The sequence below is a fragment of the Aulonocara sp. 'chitande type north' Nkhata Bay genome, linkage group LG23 (genome assembly GCF_057382095.1).
Source record: "Aulonocara sp. 'chitande type north' Nkhata Bay isolate Kocher_YH1m ecotype deep benthic linkage group LG23, A_spYH_male_GT1.1, whole genome shotgun sequence".
In the NCBI taxonomy this organism is placed as follows: Eukaryota; Metazoa; Chordata; class Actinopteri; order Cichliformes; family Cichlidae; genus Aulonocara; species Aulonocara sp. 'chitande type north' Nkhata Bay.
In genome coordinates, this window is record NC_141365.1 from 48,905,637 (window position 1) to 48,924,718 (window position 19,082).

The 19,082-nt window shown below is 43.1% G+C and overlaps 1 protein-coding gene across 1 annotated transcript in view; it reads left to right on the forward strand.

The window, feature by feature from the left end:
* The window catches only part of LOC147302889 (NACHT, LRR and PYD domains-containing protein 3-like), a 117,183-nt gene that overhangs the window by 3,731 nt on the left and 94,370 nt on the right, over positions 1-19,082 (forward strand). Inside the window, exons 2-7 of the mRNA XM_086284405.1 lie at positions 1,111-2,881; positions 2,961-3,134; positions 5,376-5,576; positions 7,684-7,860; positions 15,611-15,784; positions 17,888-18,064. Coding sequence (XP_086140531.1) covers positions 1,111-2,881; positions 2,961-3,134; positions 5,376-5,576; positions 7,684-7,860; positions 15,611-15,784; positions 17,888-18,064 — 2,674 coding nt within the window. The remainder of the gene's footprint in view (positions 1-1,110; positions 2,882-2,960; positions 3,135-5,375; positions 5,577-7,683; positions 7,861-15,610; positions 15,785-17,887; positions 18,065-19,082) is intronic.

Genomic DNA, 19,082 nt, shown 5'->3' on the forward strand with positions numbered 1-19,082 from the left:
AGTCCCTGTGTCTTGATACAGGCCCGACTTTGTTCTGCCTTGTTGCTTAATTAAAAAACTAGTTTAAGGTGTCCTGCATATGTATATAGAATAGCATCTGGCTGCAGTTTAAAGACTTTTTTTGTCTCGGTCTTGGTCTTGGTCTCGTCTCGTCTCGGTCTTGGTCTCGTCTCAACTTGGTCTTGGTCTTGTCTTGGTCTCGATACCCTCTGGTCTTGGTCTTGTCTTGGTCTCGGATTAGGCGGTCTTGACTACAAGTCTAGTTATAACCCAAGTGTCAGGGCTCAATGGCTCATGAAAAGGAATGGAGTCAAGCACAGAACCAAAAAACGGAGGCTGAGTGACTTTTAACAGAAATGTATTTTACTAGATTTCTTGACGGAGAAAGCTGAATCACGGCTAAATTCAACAGCAAGCGAGGTATTATGAGAAGTGCAGAGCTGAGGCCAGAACATAAGCTGAGGCAGGTCAAAGGAACAACAGGGGCAGAATCGGGCGAATAGAAACTATCCAGGATCACTGGAACAAAGGAGATAATAATCAGAGTGGTCCACAGTGTAGTGAATGAGTCCAAGATTTAAAAACTAAGAGGTGTTACGTGGCTGCAGGTGGAGATCAGCTGGAGGAGGAGATGAATTAAATCTGGGTACAGAGTGAGATGTGGGTGCACAGGGAGGCAGGCAGGTGAGGATGGCAGTTTGCAAGAGTGAGTTTTCCCAGCAGTGGCAGGCCAGAATCCTGAGGCGTGACTTATGGCGAGAGTTGGAAGATGTATCCAGGTGCCGACTAGGGAACAGGAAAAGAGGGTTACGCGAAACAAGCTGAGGAGCACAAGACAAAATGTGAGGCAGAGAACTGACTGTGCTAAGCACACAATCTGGAGAAGGTTCATTGTGAGTGCTGCTCATAAATACTGCCGGAGTAATTGGCAACAGGTGAGGAGCACGGAGGAGTGAGGAGGGCTCCACCCAGGGGAGGAGAGCTGATGCTGTGGAAAGTTACTCAGACTCACTCGGATCATGACACCAAGAGTCCAGTGAACTGAACACATAACCACAGTAACCAGAATGCAGTTTTCTCATTTGTGTCATTTGCTGTTTATTCATGCAGAGATTCTCACTGAGTGTCAGCTCAAACTCAAGTCAGACCTGAAGCAGAAGTTCCAGTGTGTGCTCGAGGGGATTTCTACAACAGAAAACCCGACCCTCCTGAGTCAGATCTACACAGAGCTCTACATCACAGGGGGAGGGACTGCAGAGGTTAATGATGAACATGAGGTCAGACAGATTGAAACAGCATCCAGGAAACCAGACAGACCAGAAACAACCATCAGACAAGAAGACATCTTTAAACTCCCACCTGGAAGAGATAAACCAATCAGAACAGTGCTGACAATGGGAGTGGCTGGCATTGGGAAAACAGTCCTAACACAGAAGTTCACTCTGGACTGGGCTGAAGACAAAGCCAACCAGGACATCCAGTTCATGTTTCCATTCACTTTCAGAGAGCTGAATCTGCTGAAAGAGGAAAAGTTCAGCTTGGTGGAACTTGTTCATCACATCTTTACTGAAACCAAAAAAGCAGGAATCTGCAGCTTTGAAGACTTCCAGGTTGTGTTCATCTTTGATGGTCTGGATGAGTGTCGACCTCCTCTGGACTTCCACAAAACTGCAATCCTGACTGACCCTAGAAAGTCCACCTCAGTGGATGTGCTGCTGATAAACCTCATCAGGGGGAAACTGCTTCCCTCTGCTCGCCTCTGGATAACCACACGACCTGCAGCAGCCAATAAGATCCTTTGTGACATTGTTGACATGGTGACAGAAGTCAGAGGGTTCACTGACCCACAGAAGGAGGAGTACTTCAGGAAGAGATTCGGAGATTCGGAGCAGGCCAGCAGCATCATCTCCCACATCAAGACATCACGAAGCCTCCACATCATGTGCCACATCCCAGTCTTCTGCTGGATCACTGCTACAGTTCTGGAGTTTGTCATGAAGAACAAAGAGAGCAAAGATCTGCCTAAGACTCTCACAGAGCTCTACCTACGCCTTGTGCTATTTCACCTAAAAACGAAGGACATCAAGTATGATGGAGGAGCTGAGACAGATTCATGCAGGAAGATCATTGAGTCTCTGGGAAAACTGGCCTTTGATCAGCTGCAGAAAGGAAACCTGATCTTCTATAAATCAGACCTGACAGAGTGTGGCATCGATATCAGAGCAGCCTCAGTGTACTCAGGAGTGTTCACACAGATCTTTAAAGCTGATGAGTGTCACATGTTCACCGGTGTCGTTTACTGTTTCGTCCATCTGAGCATTCAGGAGTTCTTTGCTGCTCTTCATGTCTATCTGACCTTCATCAACTCTGGAGTCAACCTGCTTAAGAAACAATCTCCTCGCTTTAAAATCTTCCAGAAAACACTTACTGTAAAAGACTTCTACCAGAGTGCTGTGGACAAAGCCTTAGAGAGTCCAAATGGACACCTGGACTTGTTCCTCCGCTTCCTCCTGGGTCTTTCACTGCAGACCAATCAGGATCTTCTATGCATGCTGACAGAGACAGGAAGTAGCTCACAGACCAATCAGGAAACAGTCCAGTACATCAAGAAGAAGCTCAGTGGGAAACTGTCTGCAGAGAAAAGCATCAACCTGTTCCACTGTCTGAATGAACTGGATGATCGTTCTCTAGTGGAGGAGATCCAACAGTCCCTGAGATCAGGACGTCTCTCCACAGATCAACTGTCTCCTGCTCAGTGGTCGGCTCTGGTCTTCATCTTACTGTCATCAGATCTAGATGAGTTCGACCTGAAGAAATACTCCCGTTCAGAGGAGGCATTGTTGAAGCTGCTGCCAGTGGTCAAAGCATCCAAGAAAGTGCTGTAAGTGAATCTATGAACAAATATGTTTAATAATGCTAGATGAATAAAATAATATGTCTCCATTGTTATTCTTCCTCAGGCTGAGAGATTGTGAACTCTCAAAAAGAAGCTTTGAAGCTTTGTCTGAAATTCTCAGCTCCCCATCCAATCATCTGAGAGAGCTGGACCTGAGCTCGAACTACCTGCAGGGTTCAGGATTGGATTTGCTGTGTGTTGGACTAAAGAGTCCTGACTGTAAACTTGAAACTCTCAGGTAAGGATACAGACGTTTTGACACTTTTTGACTCTTAAATCTGTAAGTTTATCTTGATGCGGACGTTCAAAGTCAGCACAATTTTCCTTTTAAGTTCCTGAGTTTATATTTTTGACTGTCAGGTTGTCTGGACAGATGTTTTTATTTTATTTTATTTTTTTTACTTGTCCCTAAAGTCAGAACTAAACCCACATGTAGATGACTTTCTGTTACTGGAGCAGCCTTCCTGAAGACAGCAGTGTGTTTTCATGCTTTTAAAGCCAAACTCACCTTTCTGACCTGGCTTTCATTTATTATCTATTTTTGTTTGTTTATTATATATTTATTTCTACTGTTTAACTACTGCTCACATCTGTTATCCTCCTTTTTAATTGTTCCTTTCTTTTTACCCAGTGTTTCTATATTGCACTTTGTATTTGTCTATATTTATCATGCACTACTTTGCTCATTTATTGTTTGGTTTTAATGTTATTAAATTTCGGTTCTTTTGGTATTCGTTATGGCCAAAAAGACACGGCTCAAAAGTGGTCTTTTTACTTTTTAAGTTATTAAATTTGTAACTGTAGTGATTTGTGTGTGTGACAGAGAGGCACTGCCAGGGATTTTTGACACAAGTTGTTCTTGTAAAATCAGTCTGTGAAGGTTCTCAGACATCCAGGTCATCGTAGTCTAAGGAGCTTGGAAAGAAAAGCGTCTGGACTTCCTTGAAGATGTTTCACCTCTTATGAGAGAAGCGTCTTCAGTTCTAAGAGTCAAATGGTGGAGTGGGGCAGTCAGTGAAAGGGCAATGGTGGTGGCTCAGGGTTTGGGGGGTTCAGAGGGAAAAGATGAATGCAGGTCTGGAGTTGGTGTGTGAGAGCAGGGAGTGAATCTGATCAAACATGAGTGTCATGAAGCCTGTTTGCAGTTATTTGCACTGTTTTCCACTCTGGATGTTGTTTCTGTTCAGCTGTGAGTATAAAAGGCTCCATTCTACAACCTGTTTGTGTTAGTTGTTCAATAGAAACATTATTTGGTGCTGATGTTGCACTTCTTTTATTCACAACCAGAGTTTTTGAAGTCTGCATCAGACTGATTTAAATGACTTTTGAATATTACTTTAAATACTTTAGATTTAAAGTTCTGATAAAAGTTTAAATACAAAGATCAATATTGTCTAATGTTTTGGCTGCAGTGTGTTTTTGCAGACAGGTATAACAGAACAGCTTTAGTGTTTAGATTGTTTAAACTTGAGTATGAATTTATACAAAATGCAGCAAGAGATTAAAAAAACGTTTGATTATAAAATCGACTATATTGGATTCATATCGATATCGGACATAAAACGTGGCATCGTTCCATCTCTGCTTTGATTAGAGACACAGCTCTAATCAAAGAGATGGTCCGCTTGCCTCCGCCCCAGAGAGAAGGGTTACATCTCAGAGCTGCTCAGTCCTAGATCCTGCAGTTTCCTGTCCAGCTTCGAGGGAACGATGGTATTGAATGCTGAGCTGTAATCTACAAACAGCATTCTCACATACGTGTCTCTCTTCTCCAGGTGTGACAGGGCAGGCCGGGTCCTCAGGAGGATGCAGCCTATGAAAGTACTCACTGGCTGTATCACAATTCAGGGTCTGAAGCCTTAACGGTCCTCAAGGGCCGCGTACTCAAAGACCGCAAAGGACGGAAGCGCGAGGCTTTTGAAATGGGACGGCAGGAGCAGGAACATGAATAATGACAGTAGATGTTTGTGTGAAAGTGCTGGAAGCAAATGAGTGTGTGATGTTCTTTCAGTGTTGCACTTTGTAGACGCTCCCTGAGCACTGGTCTCACAGCCAGCTGCACATAGAGACCAGTGTTGTTAGTCCAGGTCAGAAGATGACTTGTTGGAATGAAAATGAGCTTGTAGTTTGTCTGCTTTAATAATGTGACTGGAAAAAGGTGTTGGACTTCAAATATGTCCATTTCTGTCACACTTTACCTTTAAAAGTGAAGCCATGTGGTTCCTGGAAGGAAAAACACGACTTTTTCAAGTCTTTGTCCTGTTTTTATGAGAAATGTACGACTTTAATGTGAAACATTCAGAGTTTTTTCTCTTGTTGTGTTTGTTTGAAGCTGCTTCCTGTTGGCTTCAGCTGTTTGGAGTTTCCATTTTCTAAACTTCTACATTCTGAACCTTCTTCAGCTCTGAACAGATGATGAAACACTGAATGATTTCAAGCACTTTGTCTAATAAACTTACATCTTTCATTCTTTATACAGATTGAAGAGCTGTGGTTTGTCAGAGATCAGCTGTGATTATCTGGCAGCAGCACTGAAGTCCAACCCCTCCCATCTGAGAGAGCTGAACCTGAGTAATGACTACTCCTTGTTTTCGATCAACAACAACAAGCTGCAGGATTCAGGAGTGAAGCATCTGTGTGGTTTCCTGGAGAGTCCAGGATGTAAACTTGAAACTCTGAGGTCAGTCAGCATGTTTTAGTTGTGCTGAGATGAATATGATGTGAAAGTTGTGCTGACACTAAACTGCAGACATCAGGCTGATATTATACTGATCCACACTGAGGATCTTCATGGTAAAGTCTGTTTTCTTCTTCTCTGGTTTAGTCCATTGACTGCAGCAGAACAATGTTCACATTTCAAACAGTGATGCTCAACGTATGGCCCGCAGCCCACACGCGGCCTGCCCACCTTTCCTGATTCAGAGAGAGGGGACCCTGATTAACTGTGTAGCTTCTTCCTCACAGTTCTAAGTATCAGACACAACAATGAATAATCCACAGCTGACTGTCTTTAGCAGGTCAAAGGTCACGGCACACAGCAGACAGTCAGAAATATTCTAACTCTGATCATTTATCAGTTGTGACACTGTGAGACTTGATCAGAGGTGTGATCATCACAGCAGAGGCCTTTGTGTCAAAGTCACTGAGGATCAAACAGAAACACATGAAGCAGATTTTCCTCTTCTGGCTTTTTATAGCAGATAACCTTCAAAATATTCTGCAGTCGATCAAAAACTGAAGCAAACCATGAAGCAACATGTGAACATGAGCTGATGCTGCTGAAGTGAAGCAAAGTTACAGAGGTTTGATTACAGACACAGCTGAGAGTTTGTAATCTGTCATCATTTTAAAAAGTTTCCATGGAACAGCAGAAATGAGGCTTTACTGTCAGAGGCCGACAGCACTGAACACAACAGCAGACTGGTGGCTAATAAACAGTGAATGATGCAGAAACAGATGTTTGAAGCTGTTCTTGGAGTACACTGAGAGAGAGAGAGCTGTGCAGGCAGGAACAGCCAAAGTCAGAGAGAATTCATGAGCATATTGATCAAACGTGAAGCAGAGTTTGGATCTTCTTTTGCTGCTGCTTCACTCAGTTTTGGTTGGAGACAGATGAAACCTGCAGCTTCAGGATCTGTGAGCTGTCCACTTTCAGCCCCGACGGCGTGTCCGTGTACGTGCCGTCGAGTGAACGATCCACGCTCTGTGTTTCCATCTTTGTGTGTTTAGCTGCTCTCATTTACTGTTTTATCTGTTTGCTGCTTGTTGAAATAGTTTGTGAGCTTTAACCTGAGATTCTGGCAAAATACATTTATATTAAACATCGATTCAGGATTGAATGAATCAACATCGTTTTATTCAAATTAAAACCATTTAAATGGGAACATGAATTTTTTACAGCCGCCTCTAATGCTGGGTAATGTCAGCTGGTCCATGTGCAGCTGGCTGTGAGGCTCAGGGAGCGTCTACAAAGTGCAACACTGAAAGAACATCATCCATAAATATTGAGTAAGAACTGGACTCTCATACAGCGAGACTCAAATGCCTTTAAACATCAGCTTATCCTGCTGATCCAAGTCCAACACTGAGTTTGTAAAAACATGTTTGTCAATCATTTTGTTTGGTTTCTGAGGAAAAAGATTCAATAACTTGCTGCTAATACACAACATTTCATCATATTTCCTCATAACCCTCTTTTGTCTGACCATTTGATCCCATTTGAATTTGCAATAAAGGATCCACAGAGTTTGGTGACAATAATGACAGCAGATGTTTGTGTGAAAGTGCTGGAAGCAAATGAGTGTGTGATGTTCTTTCAGTGTTGCACTTTGTAGACGCTCCCTGAGCACTGGTCTCACAGCCAGCTGCACATAGAGACCAGTGTTGTTAGTCCAGGTCAGAAGATGACTTGTTGGAATGAAAATGAGCTTGTAGTTTGTCTGCTTTAATAATGTGACTGGAAAAAGGTGTTGGACTTCAAATATGTCCATTTCTGTCACACTTCACCTTTAAAAGTGAAGCCATGTGGTTCCTGGAAGGAAAAACACGACTTTTTCAAGTCTTTTTCCTGTTTTTATGAGAAATGTACGACTTTAATGTGAAACATTCAGAGTTTTTTCTCTTGTTGTGTTTGTTTGAAGCTGCTTCCTGTTGGCTTCAGCTGTTTGGAGTTTCCATTTTCTAAACTTCTACATTCTGAAGCTTCTTCAGCTCTGAACAGATGATGAAACACTGAATGATTTCAAGCACTTTGTCTAATAAACTTACATCTTTCATTCTTTATACAGATTGATGAACTGTGGTTTGTCAGAGATCAGCTGTGATTATCTGGCAGCAGCACTGAAGTCCAACCCCTCCCATCTGAGAGAGCTGGACCTGAGCATCAACAACAACCTGCAGGATCCAGGAGTGAAGCATCTGTGTGGTTTCCTGGAGAGTCCAGGATGTAAACTTGAAACTCTGAGGTCAGTCAGCATGTTTTAGTTGTGCTGAGATGAATATGATGTGAAAGTTGTGCTGACACTAAACTGCAGACATCAGGCTGATATTATACTGATCCACACTGAGGATCTTCATGGTAAAGTCTGTTTTCTTCTTCTCTGGTTTAGTCCATTGACTGCAGCAGAACAATGTTCACATTTCAAACAGTGATGCTCAACGTATGGCCCGCGGCCCACACGCGGCCTGCCCACCTTTCCTGATTAAGAGAGAGGGGACCCTGATTAACTGTGTAGCTTCTTCCTCACAGTTCTAAGTATCAGACACAACAATGAATAATCCACAGCTGACTGTCTTTAGCAGGTCAAAGGTCACGGCACACAGCAGACAGTCAGAAATATTCTAACTCTGATCATTTATCAGTTGTGACACTGTGAGACTTGATCAGAGGTGTGATCATCACAGCAGAGGCCTTTGTGTCAAAGTCACTGAGGATCAAACAGAAACACATGAAGCAGATTTTCCTCTTCTGGCTTTTTATAGCAGATAACCTTCAAAATATTCTGCAGTCGATCAAAAACTGAAGCAAACCATGAAGCAACATGTGAACATGAGCTGATGCTGCTGAAGTGAAGCAAAGTTACAGAGGTTTGATTACAGACACAGCTGAGAGTTTGTAATCTGTCATCATTTTAAAAAGTTTCCATGGAACAGCAGAAATGAGGCTTTACTGTCAGAGGCCGACAGCACTGAACACAACAGCAGACTGGTGGCTAATAAACAGTGAATGATGCAGAAACAGATGTTTGAAGCTGTTCTTGGAGTACACTGAGAGAGAGAGAGCTGTGCAGGCAGGAACAGCCAAAGTCAGAGAGAATTCATGAGCATATTGATCAAACGTGAAGCAGAGTTTGGATCTTCTTTTGCTGCTGCTTCACTCAGTTTTGGTTGGAGACAGATGAAACCTGCAGCTTCAGGATCTGTGAGCTGTCCACTTTCAGCCCCGACGGCGTGTCCGTGTACGTGCCGTCGAGTGAACGATCCACGCTCTGTGTTTCCATCTTTGTGTGTTTAGCTGCTCTCATTTACTGTTTTATCTGTTTGCTGCTTGTTGAAATAGTTTGTGAGCTTTAACCTGAGATTCTGGCAAAATACATTAAAAAATCGATTTCACGTTATCCAAGCCAGAATCGATTTTAATCGATAAATCGATTATAAAAACCAACCACTTGTGCTGATGTTCCCTCCTTGAATGCACAACAAGTACGGTGCTGGTCTTTCTCGGGTGGAGCAGAGACAGATTGAAGTCTTTCAGGCTTTAGTGCCGACTTCCCTGACAGAGGCTGGACTCCATGGTCTGCACAGGAGGCTTCTACACTGTGTGGAGGTGACTCCTGGACTCGAAGACAGGCTGCAGGTACATGTGTGATGAAGAGGACCTACAGCAGTGTGATGGAGCTGCAGGTGTGAAGGAAGTCCTGCTGTCCTGTCCCACCCTCATCTTTGCTTCCTCTGTCTTCTCTGGACTTGTCCTCCTGTTTCAGAAACAGCACTGCTTCATGCCGAGGGTGGACGGGAGCGTTGGCTCTGATTCTTTTACCGTCCACCACAAGGAGACACTGATGCTGACCTCCTGATTCATCTGCATGTGTTCTGCTTCACACTGCTCACCTCCACCAAAGACTTCACAAACATCTTCTTTCTTTGAGTCCAGTTTGTCCCACAAACACTTCCAAATCTCCTCCTCTGAGATTCTGCAGCTTCTTGCAGTGTGACTCAGCTGACTTCTGACAGACCACAGACTGGCACAGCATCCACATGTGTCTCCTTTCAAACAGGCTCTTGATGTTTCCTCCCACATCATTCTGGCCTCTCAGTCTCCTTTGTTCTCCAGCTCTGTAGCTCCAGCTGGTGAAGCTTCAGTTTTCCATGTTGGTAACAGTAAACTACAGCCTCTGCTGTCAGCTGGGTAACTAAACAGAGCTGCAGCACGTCTCTGCGGTGGTGCTACATCCAGCCTGCAGACGGCCGTCTACATGTTGTAGTGGTTTACAGTCACCAGGGGGCGCTGTCCCAGCCATGCAGGCAGTGGGCTGCTCTGCTTGTGCTGTTGTTGGTGAAGCTGAAGTGAAAGCGAGAGTTAAAACCCTGAACAGTGTCCACTGAGCTTCTTATGCTATTCTCATGCTCAAAGAAGTTTAACAGGAAGGACGACTCGTCCATCAGGCGTCCAGCTGTCCGTGACCGTGTCCACAGCAGAGTGTGACCGAGGCTTCATGCTAACACGCACACATGAAGCTAATACCACCACGAGCAGCTGCTCAGTGGATTTGGAGGACAAATGTCTGCAGCTTCTCACAGGCAGTATGCAGAATGTGGATCTCCACAAAGACTGTGGAGAGCTCGTCCCACACTCTAAATCCACACTTGTCTGCACAAAACTTCTCACACGTTCCCGTCACAAGTGTCTTCTAAGTGAAGCTACCAGGTTCAGGTCCAGCTTGTTTATCTGGAGCTGCAGGAGATGATCCATCCTCACAAAGCAACACAGCAGATATGCAAACACACAACACAACCAAAGGATTCTCTCTGCATGTCTGTGGCTGATGCTGCTGGAACGAAGCTGTTTGAAACCTTGTTGTTCTGCACTTTGGGACCAGAAGAGGAAACTGAAGCTCTGTGCAGAGGGTCCAATGGAAGCAGCCAAGCGCTGTAAGTGTCTGCTGTACAGGGATGCTGGTTCAGCTGTGGCTCAGTTTCACAGTGTGACTCAATAAAAGCAGCAGGAAATCAAAGCTTGATGCTTTCATCAGTGTGGAAATAAGAAAGTTTCCTGTGACAGACGCTGGAGCTCTTTCACTCTCAGCTTCACAGTTTCAGCTTCAAACTTCTTCCAACATGTTTCTAACACGGCCACATTCCACCTTAATGGAGCTGATATCTTGTGCATCAGCACATTTTCTAAAGGCAGCGATCACATCTTTAGTTTTGGATGTTTAACTGCAGATTGTTTATGTGTTTATAGCACATTAATTACAGCAGCAGCGTTGACCACAGTGCTGTACAAGAATCCAAAATAATGATTAAAATAACTCCTAATATTAATATCACACATCAAATATCAAATAACTCTCATGCTGTATTAAAAGCCAGTGAATACAAATGTGTTTTCAGAGCAGATTTACAGAGACTGACAGCAGGAGCTGGGGCTGTTCGATAGAACGATGTATATATGATGACCATATGAAAACATCTATCGTTTCATATCACGCTCTTTGTTTCCTGCTTATGTGTTTGTGTTTTCCAGATAAAGCTTTCAAAATAAATCTGAAGATCCTGTTGAGATATTTCAAAATAAACACAATACAGTACTGCGGTCGCTCGTTTATCGAGTTACGTTCTAAAAATAAGTCTCAGAATGAAGTAGCAGCTTTATGTTTTACAAGTATTATAGAAGTTTTAAGGCAGTTAAACCCTCACTGCACACTTTCTACACTTTTCTCAGACAGGCATGAACATTTTCACACTTTTCTCTCTTGTTTAAACAAAGTTCAAACCTTCATAGAAAAATAAGTTCATTATTAAAGAGTGAAAGCAAAGTGTTTCTGAAACGTGTCAAATCAGCCTTTGCTGGCATTAAATGAGCTTCTGTGTGAGGAGCACTCGTCCATGGCCTGGGCTCCTCGCTGTCAGGTAAAGTTTCATAAAGCTTTTGAGTTTTTCTGCAGATAATGTTGGTGTCCAGCACGATGTTCTTTTTCCTGCGGTCACTGAGCCACAAAGCCAAAGCTGACTCCATCCTTACGATGTTCTTGTTGTGGACAGTTACAACCTTTTTGCCTCCTTGTTGAAACTATGATGGTCAGCATCTTCCTCTGCCTTTGGCTGCTACCACAGGTGCAAAACGTCTCGTCATCATTGTTGTTTGTTGGGACAAAACGTACAAACATACAGTGCAGCACTGCAGAGTCACACTGCTGTAAATTTGAACACATTCTGTACTGTACAGGAGACACGGCACGAGATTGGCTGACAATGGTCTACAGCCAATCAGGACGCAGAACACAACGCGCTGTAAAAAACAAAAACATGCAAAATTGCACAAAAAAGATCAGCGAAACAGCGAGGCCGCCAAAGGTGAACTGTGTTACAGCGAGGGACCAGCGTATATGTGGTTGTTGGGACGATAAATGTCTTTGAGCTTGTGTCAGAAGACGAGCTGCAGCTTTCTGGACCAGCTGCAGTCTTGCCAGGCAGGTCCCACTAACTCCAACATATAAGGAGTTACAATAATCCAGCTGGGACGTCATGAAAACGTGGATCGCCCGTTCAAGGTTTTTAAAAGATAGAAATGATCTCACCTTAGATAAAAGCCTCAGTTTGAAGAAAGACCGCTGTACAACTGAGCTCAGCTGTTTTTCAAATTGCCGTCAAATATAAGCCCCAAATGTAATAATGCGATTTAATAAAAGAGCTGAACCAGTCTAATAGAGCGCCCTTGATGCCACCATGCTCCAATGGTGAGGTCAAGATGCTGTGGTCAAGGCAGCAGTCAGATCCAAAAGCACAGCTGAGTCTCCTGATCAGTGGCTGATAAAAGATCATTAAGAACTTTCCAAAGTGCAGTTTCAGTGCTGTGAAGAGCTTTAAAACTAGACTGAAACCTTTACAACAGATTGCAGCTGAACAAATATAATCTTTTACAAAATCTTCGACAGGAAGGGAAGCTTTGAAATAGGCCTGAAATTTGAGCGGACAGAGGATCCAGATCAGGTTTTTAGTACAGGCTGTACAACAGCATGTTTAAAACAGGCTGTACAACACCTGAACTAAGACTGCTGTTAAAAATCGCTAAGATGTCGGAACCAACAACCTTTAAAATCTTTTTAAACACGTGTTGGAACAACATCATTTGGACAAGATGATGTCTTTATAGCATCACATCGTTCCTCCACCTGATCAAACCACACAGGCTCAAACTGATCAAAAACAGCTGAGCAGGTGAATATTTTAGCCCCGGTGCGATCTCGGGCGAGAGTATCGATGATGGCCAAAGGGCAGCGTCCAGCTCTACGGCCGCTGAAGAGCAGACTCAACAGACGCGCGTGATGTGGATCCTACTGCTCTAAAACTGGAGCTTCTTCAATCCATTAAAGAGGACATTAGTACGCTGTTAAAAGAAGAAGTCAGAAATGCATTGAAAGAAGATTTTGACAATATAAGGGCTGACGTGCAAGGACTGAGAAATGAGATCGCTAACAGCATGGCGGCGACGTGCGGCGAAGTTGATGGAGTAAAGGTTAGAGTGAAAGAAGCTGAGGATGGGCTGTCAATGTGGAGCGATGAGGTGACCACCCTGCAGTCTACAGTAGAGAGTATGAAGGAGGAGCTGTCTGACCTGAAGGATAAATGTGATGAAGGCAGGAAGCGAAGAGCTAACATCCACATCATAGGGATCCCAGAGGGCCTGGACTCGAGCTCCTCCACGGCCGTATCCGTGCTACTACGTGAAGTGCTGGGTATGGATAAAGACGTTATTGTCGACCGCTCACACAGGAGCCCTATCCTGAGAAAGCCAGCTGGTAACCCGCACGCCGTCATAGCCGAGCGTCACTACTACCAGGATTGTGTGGCTACGCCGTGCCAGGGCCCAAGCCCCGCTTGAGTTTAATGGACAACCTATTGCAATATTACGACTGGGCGATATGACCCAAAGTTCATATCTCGATATTCTTTAGCTGGATGGCGATATACGATATATATCTCGATATTTTTAAAGCCAGAAAGTTCGAACAAAAAGAGAGTTCTTAGTCAAAGCTGTGTCCCAAATCTCACACAGGCACATTTATTAACATACAGCGTAGATGTACATGAAACAATTACTCAGGAATAAATGATCAGCATTTATTAAATAATAATGCTCCATAAATAAAAGAAAACAATGTTGTTTTTGTGCATAACAAAAAGCTCACAATCGTGCAGTCAAAATGTAAACAGACGCTGAGCATAATAACAAGCAGCTGCTCTGTTCCCAGGTTCTACTGCGTGACTGACAGCCTGGAGTTTGAAACCCTCTTTGTAACCGTGTCTCTTACAGGTGCCATTTATGGTCCTTATACACACTCAATACAGTAATATTACGTTGAAGCAGAGTACGTATCACTCCGCGAGGCTCCTCGTAGCTGTAATGCTCCAACAATCCATCAAGCGGTGCGGCCTCGTAGCTGAGCAAAGTCGTACCAAAACATCTTTTGAAAGGTTTCTGAGCGCCGTGTAGCACATAAAATCGGTTCGAGGTCAGTAAGCACAACCAGAATTCATCCATAAGGCGCACTGTCGATTTATGAGAAAATTACAGGATTTTAAGTGCAGAAAATATAGTTTATGGTTTTCCTTTGATCTTAGCAAATATCTACGCCTCTAATTGGGACGATCACAGATTTTTCACTAATGTCTTTGCGCGGCTCCCCAATATGTCATCACACAATATCATCTTTGAGGGAGACCTAAACTGCTCATTATCTGCTATGGACCACAGTTCACACAAAAGTACACTTAGTCCAAACTCAGCATGCGTCATTCAGAGCTTTCTTGATCATTATGGGCTGGCTGATGTATGGAGATTTCATAATCCTGCTTCACGTCAATACTCTTTTTTTTCTAATGTCCATAAAACATATATTTGTATAGAAAAACGTCTCCCTTTAGTTACAGAATGTGATTATAAGACTCTGGTGATTTCTCCTCTTGTTTTTTCAATGTGTATTCCTGATGCCTGCTCCAACTATCAGCCATGGAGATTCAACTCAGTGTTGTTACCAGATGAAGAGTTTGTCAGTTACAAAAGGTCTCAAAGAGATTTTTTTTCTATCAATCAGACCCCAGAGATGTCATCATCAGTCATTTGGGAATCTCTAAAAGCATCTGAGAGGCCAAATAATTTCATTTTGTGCCAAACAAAGTGCAACACTGAAAGAACATCATCCATAAATATTGAGTAAGAACTGGACTCTCATACAGCGAGACTCAAATGCCTTTAAACATCAGCTTATCCTGCTGATCCAAGTCCAACACTGAGTTTGTAAAAACATGTTTGTCAATCATTTTGTTTGGTTTCTGAGGAAAAAGATTCAATAACTTGCTGCTAATACACAACATTTCATCATATTTCCTCATAACCCTCTTTTGTCTGACCATTTGATCCCATTTGAATTTGCAATAAAGGATCCACAGAGTTTGGTGACAATAATGACAGTAGATGTTTGTGTGAAAGTGCTGGAAGCAAATGAGTGTGTGATGTTCTTTCAGTGTTGCACTTTGTAGACGCTCCCTGAGCACTGGTCTCACAGCCAGCTGCACATAGAGACCAGTGTTGTTAGTCCAGGTCAGAAGATGACTTGTTGCAATGAAAATGAGCTTGTAGTTTGTCTGCTTTAATAATGTGACTGGAAAAAGGTGTTGGACTTCAAATATGTCCATTTCTGTCACACTTCACCTTTAAAAGTGAAGCCATGTGGTTCCTGGAAGGAAAAACACGACTTTTTCAAGTCTTTGTCCTGTTTTTATGAGAAATGTACGACTTTAATGTGAAACATTCAGAGTTTTTTCTCTTGTTCTGTTTGTTTGAAGCTGCTTCCTGTTGGCTTCAGCTGTTTGGAGTTTCCATTTTCTAAACTTCTACATTCTGAACCTTCTTCAGCTCTGAACAGATGATGAAACACTGAATGATTTCAAGCACTTTGTCTAATAAACTTACATCTTTCATTCTTTATACAGATTGTGGAGCTGTGGTTTGTCAGAGATCAGCTGTGATTATCTGGCAGCAGCACTGAAGTCCAACCCCTCCCATCTGAGACAGCTGGACCTGAGTAAGAACAACCTGCAGGATCCAGGAGTGAAGCATCTGTGTGGTTTCCTGGAGAGTCCAGGATGTAAACTTGAAACTCTGAGGTCAGCATGTTTTAGTTGTGCTGAGATGAATATGATGTGAAAGTTGTGCTGACACTAAACTGCAGACATCAGGCTGATATTATACTGATCCACACTGAGGATCTTCATGGTAAAGTCTGTTTTCTTCTTCTCTGGTTTAGTCCATTGACTGCAGCAGAACAATGTTCACATTTCAAACAGTGATACTCAACGTATGGCCCGCGGCCCACACGCGGCCTGCCCACCTTTCCTGATTCAGAGAGAGGGGACCCTGATTAACTGTGTAGCTTCTTCCTCACAGTTCTAAGTATCAGACACAACAATGAATAATCCACAGCTGACTGTCTTTAGCAGGTCAAAGGTCACGGCACACAGCAGACAGTCAGAAATATTCTAACTCTGATCATTTATCAGTTGTGACACTGTGAGACTTGATCAGAGGTGTGATCATCACAGCAGAGGCCTTTGTGTCAAAGTCACTGAGGATCAAACAGAAACACATGAAGCAGATTTTCCTCTTCTGGCTTTTTATAGCAGATAACCTTCAAAATATTCTGCAGTCGATCAAAAACTGAAGCAAACCATGAAGCAACATGTGAACATGAGCTGATGCTGCTGAAGTGAAGCAAAGTTACAGAGGTTTGATTCCAGACACAGCTGAGAGTTTGTAATCTGTCATCATTTTAAAAAGTTTCCATGGAACAGCAGAAATGAGGCTTTACTGTCAGAGGCCGACAGCACTGAACACAACAGCAGACTGGTGGCTAATAAACAGTGAATGATGCAGAAACAGATGTTTGAAGCTGTTCTTGGAGTACACTGAGAGAGAGAGAGCTGTGCAGGCAGGAACAGCCAAAGTCAGAGAGAATTCATGAGCATATTGATCAAACGTGAAGCAGAGTTTGGATCTTCTTTTGCTGCTGCTTCACTCAGTTTTGGTTGGAGACAGATGAAACCTGCAGCTTCAGGATCTGTGAGCTGTCCACTTTCAGCCCCGACGGCGTGTCCGTGTACGTGCCGTCGAGTGAACGATCCACGCTCTGTGTTTCCATCTTTGTGTGTTTAGCTGCTCTCATTTACTGTTTTAGCTGTTTGCTGCTTATTGAAATAGTTTGTGAGCTTTAACCTGAGATTCTGGCAAAATACATTTATATTAAACATCGATTCAGGATTGAATGAATCAACATCGTTTTATTCAAATTAAAACCATTTAAATGGGAACATGAATTTTTTACAGCCGCCTCTAATGCTGGGTAATGTCAGCTGGTCCATGTGCAGCTGGCTGTGAGGCTCAGGGAGCGTCTACAAAGTGCAACACTGAAAGAACATCATCCATAAATATTGAGTAAGAACTGGACTCTCATACAGCGAGACTCAAATGCCTTTAAACATCAGCTTATCCTGCTGATCCAAGTCCAACACTGAGTTTGTAAAAACATGTTTGTCAATCATTTTGTTTGGTTTCTGAGGAAAATGATTCAATAAGTTGCTGCTAATACACAACATTTCATCATATTTCCTCATAACCCTCTTTTGTCTGACCATTTGATCCCATTTGAATTTGCAATAAAGGATCCACAGAGTTTGGTGACAATAATGACAGTAGATGTTTGTGTGAAAGTGCTGGAAGCAAATGAGTGTGTGATGTTCTTTCAGTGTTGCACTTTGTAGACGCTCCCTGAGCACTGGTCTCACAGCCAGCTGCACATAGAGACCAGTGTTGTTAGTCCAGGTCAGAAGATGACTTGTTGGAATGAAAATGAGCTTGTAGTTTGTCTGCTTTAATAATGTGACTGGAAAAAGGTGTTGGACTTCAAATATGTCCATTTCTGTCACACTTCACCTTTAAAAGTGAAGCCATGTGGTTCCTGGAAGGAAAAACACGACTTTTTCAAGTCTTTGTCCTGTTTTTATGAGAAATGTACGACTTTAATGTGAAACATTCAGAGTTTTTTCTCTTGTTGTGTTTGTTTGAAGCTGCTTCCTGTTGGCTTCAGCTGTTTGGAGTTTCCATTTTCTAAACTTCTACATTCTGAACCTTCTTCAGCTCTGAACAGATGATGAAACACTGAATGATTTCAAGCACTTTGTCTAATAAACTTACATCTTTCATTCTTTATACAGATTGAAGAGCTGTGGTTTGTCAAAGATCAGCTGTGATTATCTGGCAGCAGCACTGAAGTCCAACCCCTCCCATCTGAGAGAGCTGGACCTGAGCGACAACGACAAGCTGCAGGATCCAGGAGTGAAGCATCTGTGTGGTTTCCTGGAGAGTCCAGGATGTAAACTTGAAACTCTGGGGTCAGTCAGCATGTTTTAGTTGTGCTGAGATGAATATGATGTGAAAGTTGTGCTGACACTAAACTGCAGACATCAGGCTGATATTATACTGATCCACACTGAGGATCTTCATGGTAAAGTCTGTTTTCTTCTTCTCTGGTTTAGTCCATTGACTGCAGCAGAACAATGTTCACATTTCAAACCTTCAAAGAAGAAGAAAAATCCTCCACTGGAAAATTCACTGTGAAACTCTCAAACTCTTCATTGCACTTTAAAGTCTGTCTGACACTGAAATCCAAAGCAAAATGTGCGTTTGCTTTACAGACAGCAGTCCAACACAAACATACACACATCATCCAAAACACAGTCCAACATCCAAATCTCCTCCACTGCCAGCATGAATGATGGGAAAGAGAAGGAGGAACACTCTGACATTCAGGGTTAGAATGAGTTTCATCAAGCAGACTGTGAAGATCAAAGCTGCATTAGAAAGCTTACATGAATGAATGAGTGGACAGAAGTGGACAGAGATCATCTGAAGCACTTCAAAGGCTTTAAATCAGCACATTTCTCTTTATTCTTTATCAACTCTGTTAGTTTCTCTCAGTTTTCTGTGGAATGAAGCTAACAGCAGGCTAATAAGATGCTGACCAATAGGTTTCTATTAAAGGTTGTAATTTGTATATGAAAAAGTGCTTTGGCTCAGCAGGGATCAGCTTACAGGTAGAATACAGCTGCTGGATGGGATTAGCATGTCATAGCTATCTACCAAACTGCTAACTGGGGGATTTCAGGCCATCTATGGATCATTTTTGCTAACTGTTTATTCAGCTTAGGCTCACAGGGCTGCAGCCTGTGCCCTAGCTGTCATAGGGCAAGAGGCGTGGTCCACCTGCACAGGTGAGCAGTCCATCACAGGGCCAACAGAGAGCGACAGAGAAGCACTCCCTCACATCCACACCTACAGCCAATGTAGAAGCACCAATGAACCTAAGCAGCATTTCATTGGACTGTGGGAGAACATCCAACCTCCACAGAA